Consider the following 19543-nt stretch of genomic DNA (forward strand, 5'->3'; position numbering starts at 1 on the left):
TCTGAAGGGTAAGAACCAGCATTTACTCACCCAGTCCACTATAAGGATTTTGCTAACGTTCAGTCTTTGCTGGAGCAGCTTGGCTGCGATTGCCACCGAGTTAAAATAGCAGAAACCCCTGGAAATGATGAGACGGGGGAGAAAAGAGGAAAAGGAGAGGTGTTAATTATAGGTTTCCTTGGTCCCAATGCATCTAGATATAATATCTAGTTATATCATCTAGATATAACACAGCAGGAAGAAATTTCTTCTGCTTTCGCTCTTCTTTCCTCCCTGGAAGATGCACATGTGCTCAGTTAGAAACACAGAATAGCCACACAGCAGCAGGCGTCTCACAACCTCTCTGGAAACGGGGAACGTTTCACACGTGCCCAAACCCGCTGCAATGAGACGCTGCTCGGTGCCAGCTGCCCAGGGGACCCCCAGTGCTGCGCGCGAGGGAAGGGGACAGAAGCAGATGAGGAGAGGACGCGGCGAAGGGAAAGGAAGGGAAAGGACCCAGGGCCGGAGCACTACGGTGCATCGGCTGGGAGGGAGCGGACATGCTCAGAGACCTCAAAACGCTGGGTTGAGGGGAACTCAACAGCAAGCACTCTTGTGCTACTGACCAACCCGATCTCCTTCTATGGGGAGGTGACTCGCTTAGTGGACGAGGGAAAGGCTGTGGACCTTGTCTACCTGGACTTTAGTAAAGCCTTTGACATGGTTTCCCACAGCATTCTCCTGGAGAAACTGGCTGCTCACGGCTTGGACAGGCGTACGCTTCTCTGGGTAAAAAACTGGCTGGATGGCCAGGCCCAGAGAGTGGTGGTGGTGAATGGAGTTAAATCCAGCTGGCAGCTGGTCACCAGCGGTGTTCCCCAGGGCTCTACTGGGGCCAGTCCTGTTTAATATCTTTATCAGTGATCTGGATGAGGGGATTGAGTGCACCCTCCGTAAGTTTGCAGACAACACCAAGTTGGGCGGGAGTGTTGATCTGCTGGAGGGTAGGAAGGCTCTGCAGAGGGACCTGGACAGGCTGGATCGATGGGCTGGGGCCGATTGTATGAGGTTCAGCAAGGCCAAGTGCCGGGTCCTGCACTTGGGTCACAGCAACCCCACGCAACGCTACAGGCTTGGGGAAGAGTGGCTGGAAAGCTGCCCGGTGGAAAAGGACCTGGGCGTGTTGGTCGATAGCTGGCTGAATGTGAGCCAGCAGTGTGCCCAGGTGGCCAAGAAGGCCAATGGCATCCTGGCTTGTATCAAAAATAGTGTGGCCAGCAGGAGTAGGGAAGGGATCATGCCTTTGTACTCGCCATTGGTGAGGCCGAACACACCTCGAATGCTGTGTTCAGGTTTGGGCCCCTCACTACAAGAGAGACCTTGAGGGGCTGGAGCGTGTCCAGAGAAGGGCAACGGAGCTGGGGAAGGGTCTGGAGCACAAGGCTGATGGGGAGCGGCTGAGGGACCTGGGGTTGTTCAGCCTGGAGAAAAGGAGGCTGAGGGGAGACCTCATCGCTCTCTACAACTGCCTGAAAGGAGGGTGTAGAGAGGTGGGGTCGGTCTCTTCTCCCAAGTAAGAAGCCATAGGACAAGAGGAAATGGCCTCCAGTGGCCAATGGCGCCAGGGGAGGTTTAGATTGGATATTAGGAAAAACTTATTCACCAAAAGGGTTATCAAGCACTGGAACAGGCTGCCCAGGGAAGTGGTGGAGTCACCATCCCTGGAGGTATTTAAAAGCCGTGCAGATGTGGTGCTTAGGGACAGGGTTTAGTGGTGGACTTGGCAGTGCTAGGTGAAGGGTTGGACTCGGTGATCTTAAAGGTCTTTTCCAACCTAAATGATTCTATGATTCTATCTCCCACCAAAGAGTGTTAAACCACCCAAGACACAAAACTTCAGCACACATTAAGCCAGATACACAAAGCCAACATGATTTATGCATGGGACCCTGATTTGAAAACAGTCCGATGGCAAAACCCCTGCTATATTAAACACGTGCAAGATGCCCAACTTCAGCTTTTGCTTTGCGAAGCCTTCCCACTCTGACACTCTCCTAATTCAGTGTTGTGATCCCAGGACACAGTTATGTTTGCTATTACTACTATTAGTTGCATACCCTTGCTTTCCTCACATTTGGTGAGCCATCGACATGTAACTTAAAACAATTCACAGGAGTAAAGCAAATAAAAGCATCAGTGCTTTTTCATAGCATGACTGTAATGCTGATTCTTGCTAAAAAATACCCACCCGAAACCACTAAGCAGGATCTTGCCCTCTTCCAGAGAATTACTGGGAGCTTTGAACACAATACTCTCCTGCATATCAATAAGCAAGAAATTCTGCAATATTAAACTAACAAACTACCTTTCTAATTCCCAGCTGCTGATCACACAACGGACGAACACTGAAGCAAGTTGATAAAGCACATATGCATACTTACATGGGTGTGCTTTCTTCTGCGTGGTGACCTGGAGGCCGAACAACAGCAAATCCATTCTACACACAAAAAATAAGAAAATGAAGAAGTGAGACAGAAAGGAAGGTTTACTGCACAAAGACGGGTGCAGAGGTTGCAGCCAGAAGCGTTAATTCTGCTTTGGAACTGCACAGTCGTTCTCGATGGTTTTCTCAGAAGACCACAGCAGTGGATGATGCTCTCCCTCATTTTGGAGGGGGGAAAAAGTCCACATAAATTTTATGGAAACTGGTTGGTACAGCATTTCCTTCCATTCAGGGGAAAAAAAAAAATATTCTGCATGAGGTCACTGAAACAGCAAACGGGCTGGCCCAGCTGAAGGCAACAGCAAGACCCTCAGATAACACTGGAAGAGTGATTTCATTTGCTGCTCCGGTTTCTTTCTTCCTTTTAATCGGTGCGTAAGAACATTCACCAGGAGTCTGTTGTTCACTTGCTGATATCCTCAAAGATCTTTATGACTAAAGCCAGATGGTGCCATTAAAATGAAGCTAAGTGGACCTCCTGCATAACACAGCCCTGAGCCGAGTCCTGTACAGAGCCTATATCAAAGCCAAGTGTTATTTTCATACCAACCTTCAGTTCTCCCGTGGCTACTTTGAAAACCAGCTCAATGACACAGCCCACGGCCAGGCGAGCGGCACCGGACGAGTGAACTTCATTCCAAATTGTGTCACTGTCGACCTAACGGAGACACACAGGAACCACGTTTAGGAGCAACGAGGACAGCCCGGAAACAGACACCCACATTTTATGAAGAAGTTATTCATATGTATTAAATGCATAAATGCATTAAATTTAAACGCATTAATTTTAAATGCATTAAATTGCAGAACTGATCTTGGCAGTACCAAGGCTGGGACCCCACCGATGACTGTAAGATCACCACTACCATGCAACCAAACGACACTCGAGAGATGACCATTTGCAACAGCTCTGCAATGCTAAAGGGTCAGTGCCGTAACAGAGGAGCAAATTCAGCATCTCAAGCACTGAAAATTTGCAGGTGTCTCCTACCGATACTCCTACCAACACCACGGTATCAGTATTTCTCTTTAATTGCTGGAGGAAACTGATCCCAGATGAAATAAAAAAGTTTAGAAAATCATTCAATGATTCTATAAAATAAAAAAAAAAAAACCCACAATAAAGAAGGATGTTTAATAATGGACGTTTAAAAGACACTTGCCCAGGACTGCCAGGGTAAGGTTATGCTGACAGCAGCTTCCCTGGGGAACCATAAGACCAACCTGTCTCATCAAAGGGAACAACAGACCTTCAACATCTAGCTGCTGACTGGAGACATTTACTTCAACGCTAAATATCTGACAGGACCAGCATCCTCTGTATTTTCGCCCTGAAAATGTGCAAATAGGCCAAAGGCAAGGCAACCCATTCTGCAGACATCCCCATGTCATTATTATATGAGATCACATCCTAGCTTAAAGAAAAAGCGAGAAGCATTGGCTTTTACCACATTCATCCCAAAAACCGTACAAAGACAAGATTAGTTTGCAGACATGCGATGAAACGCCTGTTCTTTTTTTTTTTACTGCCATTCAGCCGCGACTCTGTGGAGAGCAGAGAGGGAAGGACGGCTCCCGGGGGCTGTTTCCAGGCCAAAGCTCTGCATCTCCTCCGCTGCACCCCCGGCTGTCTTGCACACAGCGATAAAATATTAGGAAATTAGATATTAGGAAATTTTACTTCACTGAAAGGGTTGTCCAGCACTGGAACAGGCTGCCCAGGGAAGTGGTTGAGTCGCCATCCCTGGAGGTATTTGAAAGCCGTTTGGGTGAGGTGCTGAGGGACATGGTGTAGTGGTGGGCTTGGCAGTGCTAGGTGAATGGCTGGACTCGATGACCTTAAAGGTCTTTTCCAACCTATACGGTTCTGTGATTCTGTGAAAAGCCACGCTGCTTTGCTTCTTGCCAGTCACAGCCTTTGCAAAAGCCAGGCTGCTGGGACTGTCCCATGCCAGGACAGCTTGGCTGCCCGGGAACATCATAGGATAATTGTAACTTTTCTCCATGTGAAGGATCACGAGCTTTTTTTCATGTATTACTCTGTGCTGAGCGTATTTATGGAAACAATGGCAAAGGAGAAGGGAAGAAAGAGATTATTTGTTTTGTCTGGCATCCAGTCTGCTCGCTGAGCTGCGGGGAGATGCAAGTCGCCGCACACGAGACTGATCCGCCTCCTTCACGGCTGTGCTAAAGCCAGGGGAAATTGTCCCAGGCCTGTTATCAGGGACAGCTTCTGGCAGTATCTGCCTGCAGGGCGGTTTTGAAGTCACAGTAAACCAAGAAAGCATTCGGAGAATACCAAAAAGCCATCTCTGTGCGGTAATGCTGCCAATACGTGCACTGTCTCACACTCTGGGGAAAGCCGCTGCATCGGTGGAAAAGCCCTACAGTGACTATTTGTGGTAGGAGGGCTCCCCTGGGCCCCCATAAATTGGGGCAGTAACACGAGTACAGAAGTACGATGGAGTCTGAGTCATGACAACACCTCCAGGACTCCTGGATCAGTACTGCAAATGTCCAGGAGATGGGACTGATCTGACCACGTCCCTCCAAAAGCCCCTAGTAAGGCAGGAAGACCACCAAGCTGCTTCTCCTCCCTACTGACCAGCGCGTTAGTGCTCTGCGAGGGTCCATCTTTGGGCTCCTCATCAGCAGTCCTGTAAAAACGTTATGGGATGGTCAACCTGCTTTGCAATCAGGATGACACTGCTACGTTCCCCCGGGGGATCCAGCAGTCTTCATCCTCAGATCCTCTTCCCCCAGTATCTGTGAGCGGGAGACACTCACGGTTTGTACAACAGAGAACATCTACTTGCCTTCTGCTAAGAGCTGACCACCTCAGTGCCCTCGGTCTCACTGCTCAAGTGAGATACAGCTGCACTGTGCAGTCTGGGCTGAGCACATCTAACCCTTCTCTGAGCGTATCTAACCCATCTTTCTTGGTCTTGACAGAAAATGCTGCAGGACACCAGTAGCTAACAGCTTCCCTCTCTGCCCGGCCACAGCAAGTACCAGGCCCCTTCCACAGATGCAGAATTACAGAGGGCCATCTTCATTCACCGTGAGGCACCAGAGGAATGGAAACGCAAAACCCCAAAATCTGCATGTCCTAAGCATGGCTTTACCTAAGGGACCAACGGACCCTCGGATCTCCTCAGACATCTGTTCGTGCCAGCCTTCCCCATAAAGCCGGCAGAAGTCACCAGTGCCTGAGCCAAGCGCTGCCATGTTCAGGCCCTTTGATGCCTGCAGAAACCGGGCTCGTGTTGGCAGCATTTCAAGAAGAACGAGGAGGGCAAGACAGAGTGGTTTTAAAGAGTTACTATTTCTGCAGAAAGAGATCAAGTACTTAGAAAAAAGTATTCCACCTGTGATTTAGAAGCCAATTTCAAGGACTGCCATGCCCCCACACTCAGCTCCCCAGCAGGAGGAGGACCGGATCCAGAGATGTCTGCTGCCACCTGCAAGCTCTCCACTGCCCCATCCCGCGTGCAAATGCCTCCAAGATAAGGATTTAACACCCAGCCACCTTCCCTGGAACGGATGTCTGGAGACCACTGGGCCCGGCTCCAAGGCAGCACTTCATCATCTGTGTGACTGTAAGTGTTTGAACAGTCCCACTGAAGCCATCAGTGCTCTGCAGCAGGGGGGCATAGACTCTGCCATGGTGGAAAATGTTATTCACGTGGCCCTGAGCTGGACTGCTCTCCAGCTCTGAAGCTGCTGCTGTCTGGTGCACGGGCTGCTGTTGACCCCTCCGTCATTCCTGAATTCTGAAGTTCATTACAGGGGAGACGCTATTTGGCTTTCCCTGCCTATGAGCTCTTTGATGTAGCTGCCATCACAGGAGTTGTAGCTGGGACAGCACATCAAGCCTTACCATCTGGAAGGACTTTACGGAGAGAGGAAGCATATTTCTTCCCTTTTGTTGATCCAACAGCGTATATTTCTCTTTTTTCTCCTGAGCTGGAGGATACAACTGCATCAGAGATACTGCGTCTTCCACATCTGCTGCTGTTGGATGAGGAGTGGTTGTCCTGGTCAGCACACTCATCTTCTTGAGAATAATATTAATGCCTTGCTCATTCCATTAAAGAAGCTGCAGTTTCTGCTAGGCGAGCCCGAAGGAGAGGACTCCTTCAGAGGTGGGGAGAGGGACTTCAGCGCCTGGGACCTGCTGCAGGCTCTTAACCTTCGCAGCATGTACCGTTATTAGAAAACGATGAGGGAACGCAGAAGAGGAATGGTCAACAGTTTCACACAGGCTCTCTTCTACTAGGAACATCTAAGATGTTTCAGGGTGAAGCCTGTAAGAGTTTTTCTTCCTTGTAACTTGAAGTCGTTGTTAATATACATGATGAGGTTCCTACTCACACTGTATACCATGCTGTATACTAACGTGCAGCTATTTAAAAATGAAATGAGGAGGGTCTTATAAAAGGTTTCATTATTCTAATCTTTTCTGTAGCTGAAGAGCTATGCAGATAAGAAATTAAGCATAGGGGCAGGAGGAGACAAGTTGCGCACCATCTCCAGCCTCTACAAAGCAAAGGGGAGCGAAGGAGTTCCGCTTGTCCCTCATCGCTGCTCATCGTCACGCTTAGGCGACAGCAGCACACATCATCTGTGCTGCCAGCGAGCTGTCTTTACCCAACCGTGTCTCCTACTGCTCTAACGCGCTGATTAAATAACTGTGCTCACATTCTGTTCTTCTAAGAACTGCTAATTCGTCTCTTCTCATTTACATTCCATGCAAGTCCTTTTCGTTGCCTCTGCTCTGTGATAATGTACTCTGCTTGCACAGGTAAAGATTTTTATACACTCTAATCAAGACCTTACAACCAAAAATAGACTAACATGTTCTGGAAGAGATCAAAAACATTAAGAACATTTTTTAAAGCCCTAGATGTTTAGATATTTTTAGAATGTGCACAGGAAAAGAAAATACTACACACAAAAGAAAACAAAGTTATTAGCTATCGTAAGATCAAGTCTTTGAGTGTGTTGAAGAATTTGGATGTAAGTATGCTGGAACTATTTTGCAGATTTTCAAAGCTCAAACTCATTTCTCAAAAATCTTCTTCTAATTATCCTGGATTAGGTAATGCTCTGGTGCATGTAAGTCATACGTTAAGAAAAGAGTGTGTGCTGCAGAGAAGTGAAGGTAACGTCCCAAGTAAAAGTGCACCACATAGTGCACTTGCAGATGCTGCTGAAGATCAGCAGGAATAAATTACTGTTGTTTAAATCAGAGCTCACATCTGTTGATATAAGTGCTTCTGTGCTTTCTTCCTTTCCCGCTATGATCAGACGTCTACAGACGGGAGGAGGTTTGTTAGCGTCAGCTACAGTGATGTGAAGGCTTCCTCATATAAAAAAAACAATGAGGAGAAACTCTTGTCAATTTTTTTATTTTTCCAAGCATCAGGGAACAAATGTACCCTTTTCTCATGGATTTTGAGACACTGTGACTTAGCTTTTAAAGAGACAGAGCAAAAGGTGTTATGATTTGCTCTAACTTTTTCCTGCCCCTTCACTCTAACTTTGTCTCGCTTGCTGGTAAGAACAACTCATGGTTGTCCAAGCTCCAGACTTCATCCTTCATCCTGGCGCTTAACAGCTCTTCATGGGCTTCTCCCCTATAGACTGCTCTACATCGCCTTTCAGATCCATCTATTCTTTTAATCTGCATAGCATCCCCTATGGAAGAGAACTGCACTTAATTGCTTGCAGAAAAAGAACTTGGTTTCCAGCTTTCCAGCCCATAATTTCATCTGACACCCACAGCTCCTGAATTATAAGGAACAGCAATCATTCAGCTTTTACCTGCTGCAGACCAGTCCCCCTCCTGCCCGCAGGCATTATTTTGCATTCAACACTGAATTTCATGTGCTACCTTACTATTTAGTTTCTCACCATGACACCACCGTATGTCTTTGCAGGCAGCTTCCGCTTTGATGACTCCAAGTAAATTTAATACCATCAGCAAAGGACACTTGCTTATGACCCATCTCCTGCATTGCAACATTTCAGTGAACGCACAGATTTTTTGGGGATTGTAATTCCAACCACTATTTCCTATCTTCTAACCAGTGATAAATCCAAGAGGAGTGGTCCCACCTTACTCTACTAATTTTTAAAAACTTCTTTCCTTTTTTCTTCATGGCATCATGTTTGCCCCCTGGAAAGCATTTGGCAGACCAATATCGAGCTCTCCAGGGAAAATCCTCCTTACGAAGCAGCCAGCCAACTGGAAAGCTATCTAGCATCGTGGTGAGCTGAATGGAAAGACCCATGAGGCGTCCCCTAGACTGCACTTACCATTAAGTGACAAAGTCAGAGAAAACAAAACCTCTGCTGAAATAAACCCCTTCTCCTTCAAACCTGGGCTACAAACCATTGGTAGTCAAGATGGTATCCTACAGGTGCTCTGATCATCACATGCACCTGATGGTCCTTCACCATCAGGAAAATATTCACCAGTATGAAGCAACTGGAGCCCACACAAAGTTCTTACAGCACCAGGGCTGCCTCTCCACAACCTTCTCAACGTGTAAGAAAAAGGTAAAACAGAGACTGACTACTGCTCGGCGGTGAGTAATGTTCTGCCAACCTGGCAATCTAGAACAAGGGAGAGTCTAAATAAAGCTCCATCACTCAAAAAAGCTATATGGCCACCTTGCTGCCTCAAAACGGCCTGCCAAGCAACAGCAGAAAAATGCCCCTTAAGTTCTCTTGCTGGAACAATTTGAAATGATTTCATTATATCATAACAAGCACTCAACCTCCCAACAGTCTTCGCATGCTGAAACTTCTCAGATTTACATTACAGCTCCTCTTGCACGAAAATTCTTTGTAACTGATGTTTTACCCTAGGCTCTGATTTTTTTAAAAATCGTTTTTCCTGATTTCCTTGGGAAAAAAAAAAAAAAAAAATACATGCATCTCAAAAATGTCTTGTCATCCTCTTTGGTGCAGAAAATAATTTAGTTTTCATCTGCTACTGAAAGGCGTGCTCTGTGGCCCCAGCTAAGATCCCACTATAGGGCTTCTTCCAACAGTTTCCCATAGCAAATCAAATCAAGAGCAACTTGTCTCACAGAACTGGCACACTAACAAAGACTCCAGTTTTCCCTCTATTTCTTCAATAAACATACCACACTGCTAAGCCAGCTTTCTTGACAAATCTCACACTTCGAAAGACAGTAGAAAGCGGCTTGAAAGGACCTCATGAGACCACCGTATGCGTCTCCTACCCCAAAGGAGATGGTCTACGCTTAAACCCATCCGGAGCACATGCAAGTGCAAAGCACTTAATATGCTATAGCCCATCGTTCTGTACTGTGGCCTCACTTTCCCTACAAATATATGGCTGGGGAGTATATACTAACTAGAAATGCGTCCCGAAAGCCGTGAAGACCGTGTTTTCCTGCATCAGCCATGAAAGCAGCAGAAGTACACAAACAGCTGGCACTGTATCCCAAGGTAACTGGGGAAAGAAAACCAAGCAAAACAACAGAAATCCATTTTTTATGAAAAATCTGACTGTCAAGTAGTTGATTACTAGTAAATTACTGGTTTTAAAAAGCTTTTCCTAGAAAATATCTGTTGGGATTGCTAAAACACCGTACGAAAGTCAGCAAATGTTTTATTTAATATTTAAGGGTCTGTGGAGACAACTGAGGAGCAAGTTAACTGCAAATGCTATCTTTATTACGAGCGTATCGATAATACCAGCACTGCGGCGTTTCCTGCCTTGATTTAGGATTTAATGCAAGACTTCTGGGACCATGCTAGGCTCAGGCACTGTCTCTACTTGTTACCATTCAGTCTTCATTTGCAAATGATAATTTTTGCTTTGAATGGCATGCCTGACTGGAGGGCAGAGTAAATCCAAACCTTTTAAACTCTAGCCAAAAATTTGCCATGAATTAGGAGACTGCAGCATATTTACAATACAAAATAAAATATCTCTACGAGTGCTCAGCGGTGGCGGTATGAATAAACGCCGATTATTCTTTTTTTTTTTTTTGACGGGATAATTTTCAAAGCAGCGATTTTGCAAAGACTCAGGAAGAAAACAATTTTGTTTCATTTCCATAACAGAATCCAGACCTCTCAATTCAACCTCACGAGCTACAATTATGCATAAGAACTACCACTGTGAATTTTCAAACACAATGCCTTTTATTGTCTCTTCTCATTCTTTTCCCTTCCTGTTCTCTGAGATTTTCTGTACTGTCACCCTCCACAGAAACTTTAGAGCAGAAAGCCTGACTTGAAAGAAAAACTTTCAAGTTTTCAGGCTTCAAAGGAAAACAACAACGCAAACCTTCAACACGAGGTATTTGAACGGTATTTGGGGTTTTTTCAGCCTTATGGGAACAAACAACAACAACAAAAAGTCTTTTTATTATATGGAATCTTGACAGATGAAAACTAACGTTCAGCTTTTCCATGACAGATGGAGGGGTATTTTAGTCACCTCCTTCCGAATTCACGCATGATTGTCCCAGAGCTCAAGAAATGGAAGATGCCAAATACTGAAGGCTGCAGTTCCCTTGTGCTGCGTAACCGGTGAGACATTTCATTCGAGGACAGTAACGTAGCCCAGACACAAATACAGCAACTTACTATTTACAGGAACTTCGCAAATATTGTCCTCCAATATCACTATTTTATTAATATGTTTTCCACCTGCTCTAGGAGGCAGGCAGCTCTGAAGTACAAATACTGAAGATGAAACACCTACGCAGCACGAGCAGCATGAAAAGCACATCTTGCTTTCTATGCAGAAAGCATTTTTGGATTCAAGGGTTGCTTTCAAACGTAGTAACCTCTAAGCCATTAAACATCACTGCCTGGGAAATGAGGTTTCTCCTCCTAAAAGCCAGAGACGAAACACGCTTATGAATGTCACACACACTTTGGCGCTCCAAAAGAGTTTAAAAATCTTCACGCTGCTTTTGAAGAAAGGCACGTGAGGCTGTCGCTGCAACCCCGCACCCCAGGCAGACCCTGTTTATGGGTAACATCTGGTTGCAATTACCCACTTGATGGAATGCAAAGCAACAATTTTTGTTACCAATGGGACCGGGAGAACAAACAGGACATTATTTACACATTAAAGAGAGTACTCACCCCGACACCACCGCAAGGAAGCCTGACAAACATCGACGTTAGAGAACCTGTAGGAAAAAAAAAAACCAACGTACTCAGTAAGTCAAAAAGTCAAAGTTCACCACATTTTGGTCCAATTTTATGGCAATGCTGCAAACTTTCTGAACACGGGAACAGACTGGGGTTTTCTTGCAATTTTCAGAGAACACACAGCCAACCCTGTTACATTACTATGCACACATGCACAATGTACACACTTGGGCTTGTTCAAAAGCCTTCTCAGTATAAAACCGTTCCATAAATCACGTATTTTTATGCAAGGTTTGTGTGCTGTCCTACATTTCAAGCAGTCAGGCTGACTATAAATGATTGAGACGTTACCAACAACTGCTCAGCATGTCTTCTCAGATGAACATTTTAACCCCTTTCAACTGAAGGATAGGAAATCATAAAAACACCCTAATTATCAGTCATCTGCACAGTTACTAGAAGAGTTTGGAGTGCATGAGTTTCATAAAAGACAAAGACAAAAAATAAACCGGTGGTGAGCAAACAGAACATGTGTTTTGACTGAAAGAGCAAACCCAACATTAAGAATTTGAGAAAAATGGAGAAAACAATCTGTAGGGCTAATTTTGCATCTGTAAGAATTGTAACATCACCTTCTGCGCTCGCATATGAGCAAACTATCCTCCATTCAAAATTCTGCAGGTTTATAAACCATATACTGAAAAAAGAACATGCTGTCTCATATCCATCGCCAGCCTACATGCATGACTTGTACACGTGTCGGCGCACCGCAGGCAAACGGGGAGAAGGAAATCTGTGCGTGCAGGCACCGAAAAAGATGTGGAGTACATTGCCTGAGATTCATTTGCTTGAGACCCATTTAAAGTTAATGAAAGCTAACGGTGAAATAAACTGGGTTGAGTTCCCCCCCCGCCTCACCAAACCAGGCTCTTGTTCTGGTCATGTCTATACTGAAAGAATAAATTCCCTTAAATGCTAAGTACCAGCTTTGTAGAGCATGAATTAGCCATGATGGCAGACAGACGTTACTGAGGACCGTGCTGGTGTCAAACGCATCGCAGACACATACGTTACCCCTGTGACTGAAAGCGGAGTTAATGCATCTGTATTATTAATCTGAGTGCACAGCTAGATTCACCCTTTGATTAGATCCACATGAATGTTCTTAGAGCACCCTGCCTCGGACCTCCTGTCACTTTTTTCACTGCTAATCCACCCAGTATTTCAATATTTATCTTCTTGACAACAATTTATGATTGCTCTCCACAAATTAAAAGCAGCCTTATTTGCCTAAGTTTAAACTTGTTCAACAGGTTCCAAAGCTTTACACTGTCAAACAAGAGATGGATTCGTATTTTTCAGTCTCAGGCTTTCAAGGGCTTTAGCAACACTTCCAGGGGTAGAGTTGTGCAACCTGCCTTGAAGGCCACCACCTTCAAACCTGCCTGATAAAACACAGCAAAGCAGATCTTCGTGATGCTCAGGGTCCTCTGGGGAAAGTGACTTCAACATCAGTGGTGGGCTTCCGTTGCAAGGCTCTTCTCCTACACGTATAAAGAAGGGCACTCTCTGAGAAAGGAGTGTGACTCAGAAGTAACGAGCTACAGGACAACTGCATCTGTCCTTAATTACCTTCTGTAGAGATTAGGAGTAAAAGTAACCAGCAGAGCCACAACAACGCCCGCTTACAATTCTGAAAAACCTGAACTATTTTAGCCCCTTCCCGCTTTCTCCTAAAGAACTGCCACATGAAGGGACATCTCCCTTATCATTTGCAGAAGCTTAAAAAGAAACATCCCGTGTTTTCATCCCCCAGCTTTACGAGCTCTTCCTTTTAGGCTGAGGTTTCTCATGCTTTTTCTTCCTCAGAGACATATCAAAGGCAAAGAGTTTACACGGAGTCAGCCACCCCATCGCAGTCGTACACGTCAAGACACTTAGGTCTAACAAACTCACATTTGCATATGTGAGCCTCACACGAAGCTTTGGTCTCAGACTTCAAACCTGCCATACATTTACTCTCTAACATATTTAAAAGAAGCTCACAAAGCTGTTCTGTAAATTTAAGAGCCTTTTCAACTCTCAACAGGAGAAGATGGCTGAAAAAGGGACTCCTTACAGGCTTGCTCACCTCTACACACAAATGCACATACTGAGGTTTTTCAGGGAGGTTTTCCCAACGCATCAGTGGCTGTTACCCTTGCTCATGTCCAGCGCTGTGGAAGCCATCAAGTTAAGAAACTGGTTTTAGGGCCAGCATTGCCCTTCCTGCCCTGGTCCCAAAGGAGGACTTCTCCCTGGGTGCTATGCAGACATCCCAGCCTGGCTCACTCCTCCTGTCATTTTGGCTCGCCGTCCTGTCCCTCTGGACCCCCGGCTGTCAAGCCGTCAACTTATGTTCTCCTGCCTGGTGTGATGACTGACAGCCATGCTGAATGGTGAAGCTGTTTGCTCTTCCTCCAAGCTTGGTGCTTGGCACGAATGTCAGTGCCAGCTGTGGCTCCACGTGCAATGGGAGGAGAGCTGGGCAGTGGCAAGAGGCAGTCCGCTGCTTTCTGGGCAAAGACGGTCATGCGAGCTGGCAGAGAGTTCCAGTGCCAGTAGCTCAAGGCTAAAAAGGTGCCAAGTGGGTTTAGGAAACAAGGTCTAAGCTCATCTAAGAGATACTGGAAAGCCCTTCCTCCTGGAGATCCTGGGGTCCTGACCTCCTGCCTATGGCTGCAGCCTCAGAAAGTTAAAGACCAGCTGCTCGGCAGCGTTTTGGGAGATGGTTAGAGCCCCAGGTGTAGCCCCAATCAAGCTCCAGTCTAACATCCACAAACAGGTGAGTCTTAGAACTGGTTTGTTGTGAATATTGCTCCTTGACAACTTGGTCGTCTTTGCAAATTACACCCAAACAGGTAACGTTTTGTACTGAAATACCCTCAGATATGAGAATTGTTTCTCTTCACTAGAGGAATAAACTTAACCTCTACAGGAAAGACACGGGGAGACACAACAAAACTACAGAAGTACTCACAGGAAGAGCAAGAGTTTCTCTAAACAAACAAACAGGAACAGTTCAGCAAAACCTGCGTATCCTCAGATCCAATACTAACCAAATAAACTGATTGCATCTCCAAATGTATCCGTGGAACTATGGATAGAGATTGTGCCAAGAGTCAAAGAGGGAACTGAAAAGTACCTCAAGAACATCTGACATTTGAATGAGCTGGCAACACGCAGCGTTTTAGGGTATCACAGTCTACCCTAAAAAAGTATCTTGCACGGGGTATCTCCTACAGGAGAGGGGCTAGGGTGACCCACTGCCCGCTCAGTCCCCCCTGCAGATGATGACCCCTGCCAGAAGCAGGGTGCTAACCCTGCCTTGCTCCAGGCCGGTGAAGCCAATGGGTCAGATGCTGGAGGACTGCCTGGATCCCACCGCAGCACACGGTCAGGACACATGTCCTCACACACCTTCAGCACTATGGGTCAAGAACTTGCAGAGAAATCAGTCAGCGTGAAGGTGGTGCAACTGCAAACGAGGAGCCTTCTCAGACCTACCGGGGAAGATTTACACGCCGTTTCTTTGGACTGGTGGATACGCCTTACGCAAGGCGAGGGTTTTACGCTACCAAGGATATGACATCATAAATTCTTTAAACTGTACATACTAATTGCGCTATCATTCAGCCAGAGGTGTCTACTTTTCATTTCTCTGGGTTTTAAAGAGGTGGTAAGTTAGCTATAAATACAGTGCTAATTGCATATTTAAACAACTGGCTAATAGCTTCCCTCTTTGGGGATCTAATGTACATACCGAGTACGTTGCAAAATCTTTCCAGCTCTTTTGCTGCGACTACTACATCATGCAGGCCATCAAGTTAATCCTCTTTTTATATCATCCAAAGTCAAGCTAATCCCAAAATAAACTTTCTCAACTTCTAGGTTCCAGAACTGTCTTTTTGCTGATCCCCACGTGAGAACTTCCCAAACTGCCCCTCCAGCCTATCACCTACTGCTGCAAAAAGGCACAAAGTAAAGGGAGAAGATGATGTCTCCTCCGAGGTAAGGTGCCAAAAGCAATATGGTTCAGTTGCTATGGGGGGTTGGTTGTCTGAACAACCACCCCCTAGACTTTTTGCAGGGAAAATATAGATATTTTACAGCAGATGCAGCCCTGTTTCAGGAAGATCCAGTCTCCAGTGAAAGGGATAAACAATCTTACTCCAAATTAAACAAATGTAAGACTATCTGAGAGGCCCCTGCATCTTTCTTGCAGATTATCCATACAAAACTGACAGCTATTTGTTGATGTGTCTGCAGCTGGTTGGTGCTGCAGATCCAGGTCCTTAGTAGGGTGTTCCAGTTCCTACCGAGCAATCGATAACTTTCTAACGTGCAGTGAAGAGTGTCCAAGGATAAAGCAGACTCTGAATTATCCTTCCTTCTCAGAGAGGGTCCTTTTAGGTTTTGAAGACATGAAAGAAAGGAAGTTTTAGCTATCTAGGGTTTAGGGATCTACCCAAAGAAAGGAAGATGTACCTTGTACCGCTCTCAAGCAGAGACTGAACGGAGGTGGGAAGAATCCTCTTGGGAACTGCCTAGAGCCGAGGATGGAGGGAGCCCCATGTCCCACCTTTCATATTGCTACTGCTAACTGTTTGCCAGAGTCAGGGCTGAGGACAGTAGGGGGAGTGCTGGAGGTCAGGAAGGGGACCCACTCCCCCCAGGGAACAGTACCTAGAAGTTTCTTGCTGTCCAGTTTCTGTCTGTTCAGAGGGTTTGTGCCGTACAGCAGCGTATGGGCTTCCGAGTGAACTGTCTGCAGCTCTTCTAGAGTTGCTTTTCTTCCACGAATGCACTAAAGGAGGAAAGAAAAGGAGTGATGAAATCACTGATTAACTGCTTAACTGTCATTAAAGAACTTTTCTTTTTCCTTAGCAAATCATAAAGACAGCGAGCACAAAACCAAAATGGGTTCTTGTACGAAAAAATTCACTGTAGGACAGATTTTGGTTTAATCTCTTATTCAAAATATTAGCTTGACATATAAAGACATTGTTGGATTTTTTTTGTGTTTTAAAAATATTTCTGCAGAGCATTTGCTAAATTACACAGGTATCGCTCGTATACCGAATATTAAGGATTTCAGTTATAAGCCATTATAAAAGTGACTCACTGTTGAAAATGCATCCCCCCCAAACCACCCTTGACACATCCCCTCCACGATTATTAAGCTAACCTAAAAAATTCTCCCGAAACACTGCTTTCCAAACTGAACCTTCGAGTAACTAAGAGTCAGTTACAAACTTTCTGCTCTAAAACTCATCTCGGAAATCCCAAGAGATTATACGGTTGGAAATTGTTTTCTTATATGATGATGCACATCGAGCTGGAAGTACTGTACCAAATATGCTCACCCCTGCTTTTGTTGCCAGCTGAAACCCAGAAGGGCAGATGCACACCGAAGTCAAAACCCTGGCTTCACTGAAGATCATGGCAAAGCTTCCACTGATTTCAGCAGGACCCAACTTCACATTTTACAAATTGGGGATCAAAGAATCACAGAATCGTATAGGTTGGAAAAGACCTTTGAGGTCATCAAGGCCAACTGTTCACCTAACACTACCAGGTCCACCACTGCACCATGTCCCTAGGCACCACATCTGCACGGCTTTTAAATACCTCCAGGGATGGTGACTCAGCCACTTCCCTGGGCAGCCTGTTCCAGTGCTTGACAACCCTTTTGGTGAAGAAATTTTTCCTAATATCCAATCTAAACCTCCCCTGACGCAACTGGAGGCCATTTCCTCTTGTCCTATGGCTTCTTATTTGGGAGAAGAGACCGACCCCCACCTCTCTATGACCTCCTTTCAGGCAGTTGTAGAGAGCAATGAGGTCTCCCCTCAGCCTCCTTTTCTCCAGGCTCAACAACCCCAGGTCCCTCAGCCGCTCCCCATCAGACTTGTGCTCCAGGATCTTTTCCCCTTTTTTGTCATAGGGGTGAGAATACCTTTGGGGCTTATCTTTTGTTGCCATCACCCATTTGTGATGGAAAATATGTTTGTAAGAACAAAGTGCTACTTGGAGGTGCAAAATTTTGGGAATACAAGGACCGTGCCGTGGCCTCTTGCACAGGAGCAAGCGCTCCCCCGCAGGCAGACGGCACCGGGGGGATATCAGGTATACCAGAGAAGGCAACCAACTCCCAGCAGCGGAAAACACACCTCACCTTTTTAACTGGGAGCTTGTGACTGCCTCTGAAACGTTGGCAGGGGAAATATGCAGTGAGTCGAGAAAGTGCTGAGGTTGGGAGTAAGTCGAGAGGCGGCCATGAGAGAGGGGAAGGAGTTGTTTAGAAATAAGGATTGCTTTGCCTCGGAAACATGTGTGTACTCCCCTCCCCTCCAAAACAAAAACCCCCTAAACAAACAACAAAAAAAGAGACATATTTAATATGGCTTAGAATTACTTCACGAATTTTTGTCATGATTTGGACTCAAACACTTTAAAAGGAGTTGTCATTTTGGAGGGTTGTTTCCTATAGAAGGAACGACAGGATTATTCCTCTTTGCAATAGTAATACTAAAATATAAATAGTTAACAGCAAAACGTTGGGAAGTTCTGAAAGCCTCTTGTGTGACCCAGGGTGACCCAAGACGCGAGCTCAGCAACGAGCCCTCCGCTGCGCAGCCCCCGCAGGAGCGCATCCACCTCCGGCACAGCCTTCACCCTGGCTTTGTTGAAGCCAGTTGCTTTTTTAAGACTTCCACGCTCCTGGAGAAGCAGAGTTTCTAATGAGAACAACAACAACAAAAAGGGATAGCTTAAAGAAAAAAAAAGGGGGGGGGAAAGAAATCACACTCCTAAAAAGAACAGACTTTCAAATGGAAAACTTGTTCTGAAGAGAAGGTCAAGCTGTGGCACTCGCTCCCGAGGGCTGCTGCCGCTCAGAAAGCACTGCCATGTGCCGCTCGCTTTGCAGGAGCGCGCTAGGGACAAGATGCTTCAAAGGCATCGGCACTTCCAGCCAAGCAGCGCCTGCTTTCGCGCCGCGACGAAGTCTCGGGCTACAGCCTGCCCCAGCCGGAGCATCCCAGGGTGGAGCGCGCCGCGGGGACGGGGACGCCAGGACCTCCACACCTCTGAAGCATGGTCTGCAGAACAAACTCGAGGGATTTTTTTTTTTTCTGGTCTCAAACCTTCAGCATAAGCCTCCATCACGTGTTGCAAAGCGCGCAGGAAATCACTTTGTAAAACTGTTTGAGGCATAAGGCAGCAGAAATCAAAGCACGGCAGGAGCACTCGTGCGCTCTGCCTCTCCTAATTTTGGCATTTCTGCTCTCCAGTTCCTCTTTCATTTTCTCTGTGCTCTGCTCCACCACCTAGGTTTCCTGAGGTTAATGATGAGGCAAAAATACAGCATCCCATTAAAGAGGCAATAATCACAAAAATGCTAGGCCCAGAAGGGATGGAAATATCTGGCAAATCCCCCTTGAACTTTTATCCTGTCTTCCTTTTTTGTTCGTGGTAAGCCTGCCTCAGTCCCCCCTTACAGGCTTTTACAGCTTCCCTCTAACCCATATGCCAACTCTTTTCCTTTGAACAAGACGTACTGACCCATTTTCGGCTGCTACATTTAGGGGACGTGCAGAAATAGCATTTTGTATTTCTTGGCCTTAGGTGAAGACACCAGGAGAACAGCAGCCCGTCGCAATACCGCGCCAGCTCCTCCGTGAATGCAAACAGCTTTGGCTCCCCGGGATGGGAAGGGCTGCTCCCGCTTAAAGCAGGTGGCATTACCCAGACATTCAAGCTCTGTGCTCTTTAGGAGGGTGCAGACACTACCCTCCCCTCCACGTGACACCCGTAACCGAGTGGAAACTATGAGTAGATGGAGAACTTCTTTCTGTGTGCAATTAA

At 46.1% G+C, this 19543-nt stretch overlaps 1 protein-coding gene across 10 annotated transcripts in view; it reads right to left on the minus strand.

Annotated features, from left to right (window-relative positions):
- Window positions 1-19543, minus strand: part of HDAC4 (histone deacetylase 4) — a 277372-nt gene that overhangs the window by 42148 nt on the left and 215681 nt on the right. For all 10 annotated transcript variants that reach the window (XR_012044288.1, XM_072874161.1, XM_072874155.1 and 7 more), the window contains exons 16-20: window positions 16361-16481; window positions 11627-11673; window positions 3036-3143; window positions 2424-2479; window positions 31-118 (exon numbers count right to left, since the gene is read on the minus strand). Coding sequence is in view for 9 of the 10 variants with exons in the window: in XM_072874161.1 (XP_072730262.1) it covers window positions 31-118; window positions 2424-2479; window positions 3036-3143; window positions 11627-11673; window positions 16361-16481 (420 nt within the window). In the remaining variant the exon portion in view is untranslated. The remainder of the gene's footprint in view (window positions 1-30; window positions 119-2423; window positions 2480-3035; window positions 3144-11626; window positions 11674-16360; window positions 16482-19543) is intronic.

The sequence above is a fragment of the Ciconia boyciana genome, chromosome 10 (genome assembly GCF_034638445.1).
Source record: "Ciconia boyciana chromosome 10, ASM3463844v1, whole genome shotgun sequence".
Taxonomy (NCBI): Eukaryota; Metazoa; Chordata; class Aves; order Ciconiiformes; family Ciconiidae; genus Ciconia; species Ciconia boyciana.